We start from the raw sequence: 14,843 nt of genomic DNA, 5'->3' as shown, positions 1-14,843 counted from the left end.
GATTTTGTGGACAGAGGGGGGAGGGGGGGGCAGTGGATCATCTTTGGCAGATCTATATGTAGCTTTGATGCTTTACGTAGACGATGTAGTACTTGTCTCGGATACACAGCAGGGGTTACAGCGGCACATGGATGCCTTGGGAGAGTTTTGTAATCAGAGGGGCCTGACGGTCAATCTTGTTAAAACCAAGGTTATGATTTTCAATACCACGAAGCAAGGGCGGGAGACCACCCATATCTTATACCGGTACAGACGTGTGGATGTAGTGACTTCATATGTATATTTGGGTGTCACCTTTACTAGCCTTGTGGGGAGGTTTTGCATGAGACAGGCAGTTCAAGACAAGGTAGCCAGAGGGTATGCAGCTTTAGCTTTACGTGAGAGGCAATGTCACTGGGTGCATTTTCAGGAACCCCGTACAAAGGGATGGCTTTTTGATACCATGGTCACACCAGCCTTGATGTATGCATCCCCCATTTGGGCTCCAGGACTATCAGCAAGCGGGTGGCGAGGTTTAGAGCGCCCACAGATACTTATGTTCTCATGGATGATTCATAGTAAAACCTCGATGCCACATGAGATAGTTTTGGTAGAGTTTGCATCTTCGCCCATGCTAGTGGAGGCACTCTTTTAGACAATGGCATTTATTTAGCGGGTTAGGCACATGCCCTTGGATAGATTACCGAGACAGGCCCTAGAGTCATCAGAGCGAGTAGGAGCATCAGGGTGACAGTCATGGTATGCAGAGGTTTTATAGTGGTTTTCACTACATGGGATGAGTATGGACAGGCTCCCTGCGTTTCAGTACGATGAGGACCATCTGACCATGAGACTCTCCCGTGTGGAGAGAAACCGTACGTCGGGATTTGATACAAGTGCGCATGGCATGAGACATATATACATCCATGTAAATCGGTCTCTACACAAACCCATCCTCTGTGAGCTGTAAGAAATGATTGTGGTAGTGCTGCGCGGCCTGTTCACATGAAGAGGTTGTGGAGGATCAATCCATGTATGACGTGTGTATAGCACTATTGGGCAGCTTCGGGTATCTTCACACTCTAGAGATAGAGGCAGGGAGAGCTATAGGAGCCCCGAGGGAGACACGTATCCATAGTCACCAGAAATGTTTTGGGAGTTTTTGGCGTTTCGGGGTTTTTGACGTTTCGGGGCAAAACGTTTCGGCCTTCGGTGTGTGGGAGAAGGAATTAGGGTTAGGTTATGTGGGAGACATACACAGAGAAACAAGGGAGAGAGAGAGAGAGAGAGTTGTGGGGATAAGTCAACTCATGAGGCATGTGTGTGACTCCCCTATCACACATGTATATTGCACTAGTACACATAGTGCACTTAGTACATTAAAAGTACTAAGTGTACTATGTACTATAACTTATGGGCTCGTACACACTATAAGGGTGGGCATAACGCCTTTACCCCAACAACCTCCCACTTAAAGGCAAAGTGCCCTTAAGTAAAGGAAAAGAAAAAATCAGCATGTACATGATAATATACAAGGCCATATCAAGGCTGAAACTGGCCTCATCCAATGCCCATCAAGTGTCTGCAATGAGCAAACCGCTCCGGAGGCAAACTCTTTGTCAACAGATCAGCCGGGTTGTCATCCGTGTGAATCTTAACAAGCTGAATTTGCTTGTTCTCTATCACCTCTCTGATGAAGTGATACTTCACATCCACATGCTTCGTCTTTGCATGAAAGACAGGGTTCTTTGCCAACTGGATGGCACTCTGACTGTCACAATGCAACAATGGAATATCCCCTGTATAACCCAAATCAACCACTAACCGAGATAGCCATAATGCCTCCTTGCAAGCCTCAGTGGCTGCAATATACTCGGCCTCTGTAGTAGATAAGGCTGTGCACTTCTGCATCCTGGATATCCATGACACAGCACCTCCTGTGAATGTAAACACATAACCGGTAGTAGACTTCCGGTTATCTGGATGACCGGCATAATCCGAATCCGTGTAACCATGCACTAATGCATCCTGTTTGCCAAAGCAAATGCACAAATCCTGTGTGCCCTTCAGGTATCTCATGACACCTTTCATTGCTTCCCAATGCTTCTTGCCAGGGTTGGCCATGTATCTAGAAACCACTCCCACTGCAAATGCAATGTCCGGCCTAGTAGCAACCATGGCATACATGAGACTGCCACAAGCTGAAGCATACGGAATCTTGGCCATATCAGCCCTGTCTCTATCTGACTGTGGGCTGTCCATAGCACTGAGTTTCACATATGGAGGCAAAGGAGTACTAGTCTTCTTCCCCCCGTCCATATTGAACCTCTGCAAGACTTTGCCAATGTATTCCTTCTGAGACAAATACAACACATGCTGATTTCTGTCCCGAAGTATCCGCATACCCAAGATGTGATTAGCATCACCCAAATCTGTCATATCAAAGGTTTGATGCAGCCTCTGCTTCAAGGCATCCATCTCTTTACGAGATTTCCCGGCAATCAACATATCATCAACATACAAAATGAGAATCAATAGACTGCCATCCAAAGCTTTCTTGGTGTACAAGCAGTGATCTATGTCACTTCTCCTGAATTTTTGTGATTTCATGAATGTATCAAATTTATGATACCATTCTCTTGGTGCCTGTTTGAGCCCATAAAGACTCTTTTTCAGCTTGCATACAAGCTTCTCCTTTCCACTTACTGCATAACCCTCTGGCTGCTGCATATATATCTCCTCATGGAGATCACCGTGAAGAAAAGCAGTCTTCACATCCATCTGAATCAAGTCCAGATCATCATGTGCAACCAAAGCTAACACAGCTCTAAGTGTGGTCATTTTGACCACTGGAGAGAAGATTTCATCAAAGTCCACACCATATTCTTGCTTGAAGCCCTTAGCCACTAACCTGGCTTTGTATCTTGGCTTAGCATCTGGTGCAACTTTGAGCCTGTAAACCCACTTGCATGGCAAAACCTTCTTGCCTGCAGGCAAATGCACCAACTTCCAAGTTCCATTTTTGTGCAGAGAATCCATCTCTGACTTCATGGCACGCTCCCATAGAGCTTTGTCTGCCCTCTGTAAAGCCTCCTTATAACATGAGGGCTCCCCACAGTCAGTGAGCATCAAGTAGTCAACCCCTGGAACAAACCTGTCAGGGGCTCTGGAGGGTCTAGTGGACCTCCGTACCCAATGACCATCATTTGCAGGTTGCTGTCCAGCCTGCATATCACCCATTGGTGGCTCGTGTTCCATGCCATAAGGCTGAAAAATCATGCCCGGTATCTCCTCTAACTGTGGTATATCCATAGGGATATCTTCTGCCATCTCTGGCTGTCCATTTGGACCATTTTCAGCACCATTTAAGGGCTGGTTTTCCTGCTGTAATGGCTGATTTACAGCCCTTTGTTGTTGTCCATGATGTCCATCATCATCAAAGATGACTCTGCCAGGCTCCTGTTGCCTTGCAGGCTCCTTATACATGCATGTTTCATCAAAAATGACATCATTGCTGCGTATGATGTTTCTATTCATGGGATCCCAAAGTCTATACCCCATTTCACCTCTGTCACCATATCCTAGGAATATGCATTTATGAGACTTAGGATCAAGTTTGGTGCGCATTTCCCTGCGTATGTGCACGTACGCAAGGCAACCAAACACTCTCAAGTGCTTGTATGACGGAGGCTTCCCTGTCCATACTTCTTCTGGCACTTTCCCACCAAGCCTCGTGTTAGGTGACCTGTTTATAAGGTGAACGGCTGTCATAACAGCTTCAGCCCAAAAACCATGAGGTAATGCAGCATGTGACAACATAGAACAGACCTTCTCCTGTATGGTCCTGTTCATCCTCTCTGCTGTCCCGTTTTGTGGAGGATCATAAGGAGCAGAGAGCTCCCTCTTGATGCCTTTAGCATCACAAAAGTCCTGAAACTGTTTGGACATATACTCTCCACCATTGTCGGAACGCAAAGCCTTCAGTGTTTTGCCAGTTTGATTCTCAACAAGAGCAACAAACTTCTCAAACACTGAGAATGTATCACTCTTCAAACGAAGAGGATAAACCCACACCTTGCGTGTGGCATCATCTATAAAAGACACAAAGTATTTTGCCCCTCCCAAAGAAAGCTGAGGCATCTCACATACATCTGTATGCACAAGCTCTAACTGAGCATCTTTCTGTCCAAGAGCTTTCTTGTGGGGGCACTGTAGTTGCCTACCATATATACAATGCTCACAAAACTGAAAACTTGAAAACTTTAGAGAAGGCAAGTAACCCAAACGAGACAATTGCTCCATTCCTTTGACACTCATGTGTCCCAACCGACTATGCCACATAGAGATTTCCGGCAGCTCGGTTGCATTTACATTAGCATGGTGACAAACACCTGCATGCATAAAGTAAAGAGTGTCCACCTTAGAGCCTCTGGCAACAACCAGTGAGCCCTTACTAATTTTCCACTTTCCACTACCAAATGTGGTAACATAATCAGCATCATCAAGCTGTCCAGTAGAAAGCAGATTCTTCTTGATCTCAGGCACATGCCTGACATCATGGAGCATAAGCTGTGAGCCATCTGAAAACACAAGCCTCACATCACCTCTGCCAAGAATCTTGCATGCATGGTTATCACCCAAATAAACCACTCCTTCATTGCCAGCAGTATACCTGACAAACAAGTCTCTGCAACCTGTGACATGAAAGGAGGCACCTGAATCAATGATCCATGAGTGCATACCATGACCACCTGTAAGAAGTGAATGGGCATCAAGTGAAGACGTAAAGAGGACCTCATCCTCACTGCCACCTGCGTGTGACACATTGATTTCTTCAATCTTGACTCCACTTTTGCCCTTTGGCTTTACATCTTTGGCTTCATCTTTCTCTTTGTCTTTGCCTTTTCCCTTTTCCTTTTGATCATTTTTCCATTTGTAGCATTGCTTTTTAATGTGTCCCTTCTTGCCACAATAATGGCATTCCAAATCCTTTTTGGAGCGAGACTTGCTCCTTCCCCGTTCTTGGCTTTTTCCCCTTTGTTGGGATCTCCCACGTGCATTCATTGCATTGGACTTTCCAACAGAGTTGTTTTTCCTGTTCATCTCTTCTTGAAGAAGAGCACCCTCAACATCTGCATATGACAGCATAGCATGCGAATTGCTAGTGGCTGTCCTGAATGTGTCCCAACTCTCTGGCAAAGTGCATAACAGAAAAGTGGCTTTGAACTCATCGTCCATTGCCAACTTTTGATTAATGACCTGGCTGACAATACCATTAAACTCATTTAGATGGGCTGTCATAGACGCCCCTTCCTTCATCTGAAGACCTATGAGTTTCTTCAACCAATACACTTTGCTTGAGGCACTTTGTTGGGCATACAAGTCCTGCAATCTCTGCCACATTCCCCAAGCTGTCTTCTCTTCACGAATGCTGAAAAGTAATGAGTCTGACACAGACAACATGATAGTAGATCTTGCCAGCTCATCCATATCTTCCCACTCTTCAGCAGTAAGAGAAGCGGGCATTACACCCCTTTCTTTGATAGGCTTGTGCTGCTTTTTCTGGAGCAACACATTGTAGCACTGGGTTTGCCAAATATCATAATTATGCGAGCCTTCAAGCTTCTTGATGTGAAGCAATGAAGAGCTCTCACCTGTGGTTGCCATAGCAAAATGCAACCTGTCAATGCCTGACTCCCTGCAAAATGTGCAAACACTGCACCAAAAGCACACAAAGTGCTCACAGTTTTTCTCCCAAGCTTTATCTCTCACTGCGGAAGCACAAATGCAACTTTTCTCCCACTTTATGTGATGAAATCACCAAAATCTGGTTGCTGCAGATTTTGGACAGCACCTTAAATGTGCTCTGTTGCCCTTCCAAAGTACTGTACACAGCAGTACCAAGTGCTCACCAATGATGTACCAAACCTGTACCGGCAAGTACAGCAACTGAAATTGAACCTTTTGGTCACTCAAAACAGTGTACAGCCATGCCAAAACTTGCACAAAGCTGTGCCAAATCTGTACCAGCAGGTACAATAGCAATAAATGCTCTCTTGGCTGTCCAAATGAGTGAAAATCAGACTTTTACAGTCCTGTACACTGCATACAACAGTTCCGAACAGAAATTGGGCAAAAGCCCCTTGACTGCAAGCTGATTTTTGAGGATTCAAGGCATAAATGTCTTGCCTGCTGCTTTGCCAAGCTCAACAAGCATAAAAACTTGAAAAGCCCCTTGATTTAAGATCAATTTCTGATCATACATGGTACATTGACGCACATGAAGGCATCCAGAGTGTTCACGATGCTTCCCCCTGGCCACATATACATCAAATACATGAAACCCCCTTGATTTACAGGCACATTGAGTGCTTGTAAGGCATCAACACATTATCCACAGCATCAAATGCGATTGCCTGCATGCAAATCAACCAAATCGGCACAAAAGCCCCTTGATTTGCACTGCAATTTGCTGCAATTTTGCCCAAATGTGCGATTTTTCACATCATACAGCATGTATGAGTGCCCAATGGCACAATTACATCAAAAGCCCCAAATTATAATGCCCAATGTCCTGTCAATTGACTGCAAATGTGACCAATGTCACCGATTTCCTGCCAATTGACCTGGGGTGTGACCAATGTCACCCAATTTTGCTAATTTTGCTCAAAATTTGAGCAATTTGGCACGTGTACCTGCTCAATTGCAAATAATGGACATAAAAATTCCCGAAATTGAAGCAAAATACCTCTAATTTGGGCTGAATTTGAGGGGCAATTCTGATTTGAGGGGCAATTCTGATGTTGACTGCTGATTCGTGTGGATAATTAGCTGCTGCTGCTGTAGAGGACACGTGGCTGTTTTTGGGCAGGCGAAGGACCAGACGGACAAGCTATGGCTTCTCTCGCAGTGATGAAGTGCGGTGTGGCAACAGTGGCGGGACTGCAGCAACGCCTCACGACTGGAAGGTGGGCTTTGTCGGACTGCACCTTGGGTGACGTGGACTAGCGCTGTCCGCCCTGCCTTCGCTAATGTGTTTCCGCTCGTTGACGTATTCGCCTAGCGCCTACACGATTAGAGTCGCTCACGTAGCCAGCTTGTTGTATTACGCCTTCGCCTGCGTATTTTTATGCCATCGCTCCACGCTTCTCGCCTTCGCTCAACGCCTGGCGCTGCTTTCGCTTCAGTTTCGCCTAGCGCTAGCTTTGCTGCCTTCGCTTGATTAGCTGCGCCTGACTCCTTGCTAGCTGAGAGCAATTGTGTGGGGTTATGCCTTGTGGCCACCAACACTTTGCTGCGAGCCGGTGCCTGCTATCAAGGAGAAGAGGGAAGAGGGAGGGATCACTAAGCTCTGATACCAGTTGTGTGGGAGAAGGAATTAGGGTTAGGTTATGTGGGAGACATACACAGAGAAACAAGGGAGAGAGAGAGAGAGAGAGAGTTGTGGGGATAAGTCAACTCATGAGGCATGAGTGTGTGACTCCCCTATCACACATGTATATTGCACTAGTACACATAGTGCACTTAGTACATTAAAAGTACTAAGTGTACTATGTACTATAACTTATGGGCTTGTACACACTATAAGGGTGGGCATAACGCCTTTACCCCAACATTCGGCTGAGAAACGCCAAGGTTTCGGATTTTTTTCTAGATAATTTTGCATTGCTAAAGTTCCAAAAAATAGAAACTTTTAACTTAGAGAAACTTCTTTTTTTTTTTTTGAGAAACCAAAAAAATCAGGAGTTCTTAAACGTTTCTTGGGTTTCGGGGTTTCGGAGTTTCTCACTCAAGAAACACGTTTTCATGTGACTATGCATGTATCTGTAGATTGTGCCACATAGAGGTGGAGACAGAGGAGCATTATGTTTGCCATTGCCCAGTATACTATGAGATTCGGGGGAGATACCACTGTCTCTTCAGGGAGGAAAGATGCTTGGGTGGATTTTTGATGGAGTTACGACGTCATAGAGAGCGGCTATTACAGCAGCTCCCACAACAAAGGGATACATCTCAGACACAGATCACTACCTTCTTCTAGCCACTCAGTGGTGGGACATCCTCCACAGCTCCTTCGGTCCAAACCGGGTCACTCGGAGACGCACTATCTATACATCTACGATAGAGGAGTGATATCAGCCCGAGCGAGAGAGCTACGATCCAGGAGACGCCCTGCCCACCTGGCCCTCGCCCCCCAAGTTTCCACCAGACACAAATTGATGAGATCTTAAGGAGACATAGCAGAGAGGACAGACCCCAAATTGATCTAGCACAGATTGGGAGATATCTTGCCCCTAACCCGATGTATGACATCCTACACCCAGCATTGGCACCGATTGGAGCTAGATGCTTTATTGGATGTATTTACCCCCCCTCCCTTAACCAGAGCCTTGTATGAGATTTAGCCTTTTTTTTTCTTTTGTATCCATTTGATGTCCATTGAGACATGATCATTATGTACATAGGTTTTGTCTCATAGGCCGTTTTTTGGCCTTTAGAAGACGTTAATAAAATCTCTTTCTTTCTTTCTTTCTCAATAACTAATAGAAAGATCTTTTTCCCAGAAAAAAAAAAGTTGTTTGGCCATGTATGACATTAGCAATATAACCTTATTACATAAAAAACGGCCTAGGCTTAATACTAAGCAACTGCAAAACCCATGTTTAACGCTTGGACTCCAGTGAATTTAGAAGCAAGGGGTCCAGCTCATGACATCAGTGGGCTAGGAGAGGTGCTGGTTATACCCCTCTGTGTGACCCTTTCACTCCAGGTCTGTTATCTCTGCTTACTCAGCATGTCTAGAATGTTAGATTCAGATCCATCAGGGTGGCCATACCCCCCCACAAAGTCTTACTGGTTGTCCAAGGGCATAATAGGTTGAGTTTTGGAAGCACCTTTGAAGCAGCTTCCGCCTGCGCAAAGCAGCTTCAAAAGCAGTTTTAGTTAAATATTAGTGACTAATTACTTAGATGGATGTTACACATGTATCCATGAAAATACGATGTCTTTATTTTTGCAGGTATCCTCAGTGCATAGTCTGGATTGAAGCTTCATTCAAGAAAATGTTCAGAGGACAAACTAAACTGAACTTGAAATCTAGGGTATAAAGGGGGAACTGCATGTGCTGTTGGGAAATGGCTGAAATGGAAGAGTGGAAATGGCCAACACAAGGAAACATTCCATTTGGAAATGGAAACAGTGAAATGGGTGATGTCAGGGCATCCCTGTGTGGGTGGATCTTGGGCATCTGAGAGGACTTCTCTTACCCCATTGATCTTCATGATAGAGGTAGTAGGGTGGCTGTTCCTCACCAGGAGGCTGCCAAGGAAAGTCATGCACGTTGTACAAATAGTGAGGATGGTTAGGTTCCACGGGTGCACAAGATCCCATCATAATAGTTGTGGATTCTTCCTAGTGACTTAGGAGAAAAGACCATTGGCTAGGCTGCAGTGGGATGTAGGAGAGTGGTGCTGGCAACAATCTTGTGTGTGACCTTTCACCCTGATTACCCTATCCCTGCTTACGCAGCATTGCTGGATTGTTAGATCAAGCTCTATCAGCATTTCCATATCCCCCACAAACAGTCACACTCTGTTGAGTTTTGGAAAAACTATTGAAGCATTTTCAGCCTGCGCAAAGCAGACCTGTAAAGAAATTCTCATCAGAATGCCTAGCGCCAGATGAATGCTACGCAGTATGTAGTCGTTGAAACTCCAAGGTCTGTTATTTGCAGGTATCCTCAGTACATTGTGTGGGTTGAGACTTTGTTTGAGAAATGTTGGCTTTAGGGGACTTAACTAAACTGATCTTCAAAACTAGGGTGCAATGAGGAAACGGCATGTGCTGTTGGGGGAACGTCTGACCATTTCGGAAATTGAAATTTGGTGTATTTTCCATGACTATGGTAGAATGGGTAGGCTAGTCTTGAGGAGTTTAAATGTGGAAGTGACGCTCCTATCTTCAGTTGAATGGTAGCCTCCTTTTGTATGTAAGTAATCAATGGCTCATGTTGTGTATTTCTTCTAAACGTCCCTTTAGTTACTGTTCTGCTGCACTAACCTTCATGTAAAACAACCTATTTTGTAGATTGAAAAACTTCTGGGTAAGAGGAAGACGGAACTATTTGGGAAAGATCTATTGGATGCAATAAATAATTATACATCAAAAAACTCCAGTAGTGATGTGGTGTCAGGAAGCTGGGTTTCACCAAAAGAGGCTGCTTTGTCTAACTGCCAAAAAGATTTGGAGCATCAGAAAGCAGCCAAAAGAAAAGCCCCACCGACTGTTAAAGCAAACGTGTATGCAACCAAGAGAAGGAAGCAGGATACTTCAGAGGAATGTATATGCATACAGGAAAGTGACAGCGAAAAGGATGAGTTTGCTTGAACTGGAGAAACAGGTTCTGCAAGGTCTTTTGTTATTTGCATTCCTCTCCACTTCAGGACATAGCATTGATACTTCAAACTGGAATCACAGGTTCTCTTCTATGTGGATTGCTTCAAGTGTTCCCATGCATATTTCCAGAATTCTTTCTCCAGCAATCAATTTTAGGGCATCATCACCAATGTTTCTCAGAACTTTAGAGGGAATGTGATTGGTACCCCATATATATTGCGATACTTTTGGAAACTAATTCAATGTTCCACCTCACCTTACGATTTAATTTGTACTTGGATGTATGTCACACTTCACCAATTTTTCCTAGCTGCACTCACACATGTTTATGCACATGCATGAGCTGTTATAGCTCAAGGCAAATCTGAAGGTAGAACTTTCAAACCAACCAGCAATTGCATGTCCGGAGGTTTGACAAAAACTCAATACGAAGGCCTTTGTGTGAATATATGCTCTTATGTGTGTGTGTGTGTGTGTGTGTGTGTGTGAGAGAGCATATCTTGATACAGAGTTCTACACCCACTCTTGGGCACTGATGACGTTAGTGGGTATGTCGTAGTATCTAGTCCATACTATGCATAATGGAGTTGATAGTTATATAGTCTTGTGGGTTGACTACCATGAGTATATAACATGCACGTTCCTAAAAGGTGAATTTGGGGATGTTCTTGGATTCATCTAGGTATATATATATATATATATTGTTTAAGCCTATGCAAATGAGAGTGAGCATCGCTTGAAGTCGCAGAAGCAACTGGGTGCGATGAATATAAAGGGGGAGTTAGCTGGCCACTTAGATGCAACATAGTATGTGCTGGCTAATCATAGAAGACGACCATGGTAAGCTAGTATACGTAGTGTTAAGGTGCCTTACAAGTAGAGCCCAGCCATGGTGTTAGCCTAATAAAGCTAGCAAGGGGATATAAGTATGCAATTTGTGAATTTTCTCGCATCTCGTTGTTTGCAGTCTGGCAGATATAATGCGACCAAAGGTTGGTATTTGCACGTTTGTGACGAAGGCCACATCTAGTTATTGCTAAACGAAGTTGCATGGAAAAGGAGCCTTCTGTAGTGATAAACGCGACTTGGCTTTCGTACCAAGCCTAGGCTTAAGTCAAGCCCAAGCAAACAACAATGGGCATACCAAAAGAGCGTCTACAAGCAAAAGGCTATTATGATGGGGAAATGAAGGTAAGGATACCTCTCTCTCTCTCTCTCTCTCTCTCTCTCTCTCTCTCTCTGTTCAAAGCCGGGAAGCTCATATGGAGACCTAGAGATGAGAGGATTTGTTGATTATGCCACACAAGGGTTGAGACGGAGGAGCATTACATATATCGCTGCCCAGTATACTATGAGATCCGCAAGAGGTTTCACTGTTTGTTTCGTGAGGGATTTGGTCCACTCTCCGGGATCATTGACTTCCAGGACCAGCGTTGCCTAGGCCTCTTCTTGCTTGAGCTCCGCAGGCACAAGCACACTTTCTTGAGAGAGCTTTGGTCCCAACCCCCCCCCCCCCCCCGCCCCCTTACCGCCAACCAACCATCACCAATTTTTCTGGACCCAGGAGGTGGAGGACACCGATATAGTGGATCTTGTGGACCCTCCTCGAGCTGCTCCGTACCTACCTTGCCTGAGAGGAGTTACCTCAGACCGAGCCTATGCACTCCAGCGTGCGTGACGTCCCTAGCTGTCGGCCACGATCCAGCTCCAAATCCAAGACATGCTCCACCGCCATCGAGCTACCTTTCCATGTGACATAGTTGAGGGAGACTTCTCGGCCATACTCAATAGCCCCATGCTTGATATTTTGGAGAGAGGTATACCATCTCCTGGGAGCTGATTCTTCTCTCATGTTTCTATGTTCTTAGTATTCCATGATGAGTTTCCATGGACAGTTTTGTATCACCCCAGTGAGAGAGTTATGTTTTTGTTTTATTTTCCATTCCATGATGAGATATGCCATGGACATTATTGTATCACTTTGGTCTCATAGGCCCATTGGGCCATTAGTAGACGTTTAATCTCTCTCTCTCTCTCTCTCTCTCTCTCTCTCTCTCTCCATTCTTGATCTTTTTGCTCCACTATTCACCTTCATGCCACCTAGCCATTGTGTCTATCCAGAAGGCTGGGGACCCATTGGATCCAAATAACTATCGCAACATCATGATTGTCCTCACATTGGGCAAACTTTACGAGTCAGTGTTGGAGTCCGAAGTCAATGCCAACCTTTGCAGAGAGACATGGGCACATAGCTATCGGGAAAGGAGGTTTCTAGAGGACCTATTCCACCTTGGAACATATTTTACATTGAGAGCCATCATTGAGGAGGCATGGTCGACATGGTGGAAGGTCTATTGTTGCTTTGTGGACTTTTGTAAATCCTTTGATATCGTACCATTGCATCCTAATAACTACCACACCATCATGATTGGCCACATATTGGCCAAATGTTGGAATCTAAGGTCAATGCCTTTGTAGAGAGCTAGGCACAAAGCTACAGGAGAGAGAGGTTTTTAGAGGACCTATTCCACCTTGGATTATATTTTTACATTGAGAGCCATCATTGAGAAGGGCTAGTCAAAGGGGCAAACAATCTATTGCTATTTTGTGGACTTCTACAAGGCCTTTGATATTGTACCCCAAGCGCGAGTTCTTAAACGCCTTGAGGAGTTGGCCTTTCTGTTGGAGTATGCACATGCGGAAGCATAGACAAGGAAAGAGAGAGCAAAGGAGAGAGATCACTTGTTGACAAGAGAGAGCAAAGGAGAGAGAGATCACTTGTTGACAAGATCACCTTTATTATAGCATGAGGCTTTTATAATGGCAATAGCCAGCAAGAGAGAGAGAGCAGTACAATGTGATAGGAATGGATGATACAAGTGAATACGAGGAAGCCCCTTATATAGTGAAGCAAGGAGTTGGTCGACTACCCCTAGGAGCCACTTGTTGACAAGATCACCTTTATCATAGCATGAGGCTTTATCAATGGCAATAGCTAGCTAGAAAGAGAGCAGCACAATGTGCTAGGAATGGATGATACAAGTGAATACGAGGAGGCCCCTTATATAGTGAAGCAAGGAGTTGGATGATTGCCCCTAGGAGCTCCCTGACTGCTCCACGACCCATTGAAAGGAGAAAAATGGATAAAATCCATATAAATGGACACCCCCAATACACTGAGATGCACAAGATTCTAACACCCCCTCTGCAGCTCATAGTGTGCAAGAGTTTGTAAGAAGATCGAGCTGATGAAGATGCAACCATGGGCCCTCCAATATTGCAATCACTTCGAAGAGAGCAACGCTAACCTATTTGCTCGAAACACAATGCCACCATGAACAACAAAGAAATTCCCACACCAGTGTGTAGTGAACTTCAAGAATAGAATGATGAGCTGCCAGACACACCGCGCCCATTACCCCCCAATAGTGGGCTGTGAACACATCACGTCCCAAAACCTCGAACAATGAACTTGGAATCGATCATGTCCATAATCTCTACTACACCAAAGTTGACCTTGTCTTGCTAGATTTTTAATGCTTGGAACTCCGACTCACGGTTCCCATGCACCATAAAATGGAGCTGCTTACAGCCCCCCTCTCTTGCCCACAAGCCTCCTCTAACTGGAAGCACACGGGGAAAACTTCGTGTATACTAGAGAAGAACACCATCTTGGTCTTCCCAAGCCGGGAGCCCTAGATGAGTCACGAGAAGTATCAATATCACTGTCTTATGTTGTGTCTTTGCCTTTCTTCTAAGATGAAGACTTGCCCTTGGTCTTGTCCTTCTTCTTGGACAAGTAGTCCTTAGAAAAATGTCCTCTCTTCCCACATGAGAAGCACCGACTCCAGCCTTTCTTCTATTCTGAAGCACTATGAAGACTTGCCCTTGGTCTTGTCCTTCTTCTTGGACAAGTAGTCCTTAGAAAAATGACCTCTCTTCCCACATGAGAAGCACCGACTCCAGCCTTTCTTTTATTCTGAAGCACTATTCTGAAGCAGGTGCTTGATCAAAACTACTAAGAGACACCTTGATCTTACCTTGAGAAACGAGGATGGAATCTTCTTCCAAGAGAAGGGAGCTAAGGTCATCGAAATCCAGTTGAGTGGTTGACCTGGCACCTCAAAGCCCAAGAAGCCACATCATACTCCAGGGAAATCTTGGTGAGGATAAGTGTAACCAACTAAGCAGAGACAACTAAGCAGAGAGGACAAGGCAGCACCTAGTGCTAGTAGTAGCTGGTCATGGATAACCTTCGCCTTCATAAGGAACAACTACATAGAACTACCAGTAGGAAATAATAATCCGTAGAGTTGCCCTTGCAAAGTAGCTACCCGCATCGATGAATCTTAAGCATAGAGATCCTCCAATTTGGACCATAATTGATGTGCACTGGTAAGAGTTTGCACGGTTAGTGAGACCTCCTTCGTAATGGTCCACACAAGCACGGAGTGCGCCTTCAAAGCATG

At 44.9% G+C, this 14,843-nt stretch overlaps 1 protein-coding gene across 8 annotated transcripts in view; it reads left to right on the top strand.

Annotated features, from left to right (window-relative positions):
* Positions 1-10,642, top strand: part of RECQL2 (RECQ helicase L2) — a 76,364-nt gene extending 65,722 nt beyond the window's left edge. For all 8 annotated transcript variants that reach the window (XM_086777275.1, XM_086777233.1, XM_086777216.1 and 5 more), the window contains one exon: positions 10,066-10,642. In XM_086777275.1, the coding sequence (XP_086633401.1) occupies positions 10,066-10,365 (300 nt within the window). In that variant the 3' untranslated portion in view covers positions 10,366-10,642. The remainder of the gene's footprint in view (positions 1-10,065) is intronic.
* Positions 10,643-14,843: the final 4,201 nt, after the last annotated feature.

The sequence above is a fragment of the Cibotium barometz genome, chromosome 3 (assembly GCF_041138505.1).
Source record: "Cibotium barometz isolate CiBa-2024 chromosome 3, ASM4113850v1, whole genome shotgun sequence".
Lineage (NCBI taxonomy): Eukaryota > Viridiplantae > Streptophyta > Polypodiopsida > Cyatheales > Cibotiaceae > Cibotium > Cibotium barometz.
The sequence above is the reverse complement of the archived record's forward strand: the minus strand, read 5'-3'. Positions and strand labels throughout refer to the sequence as shown.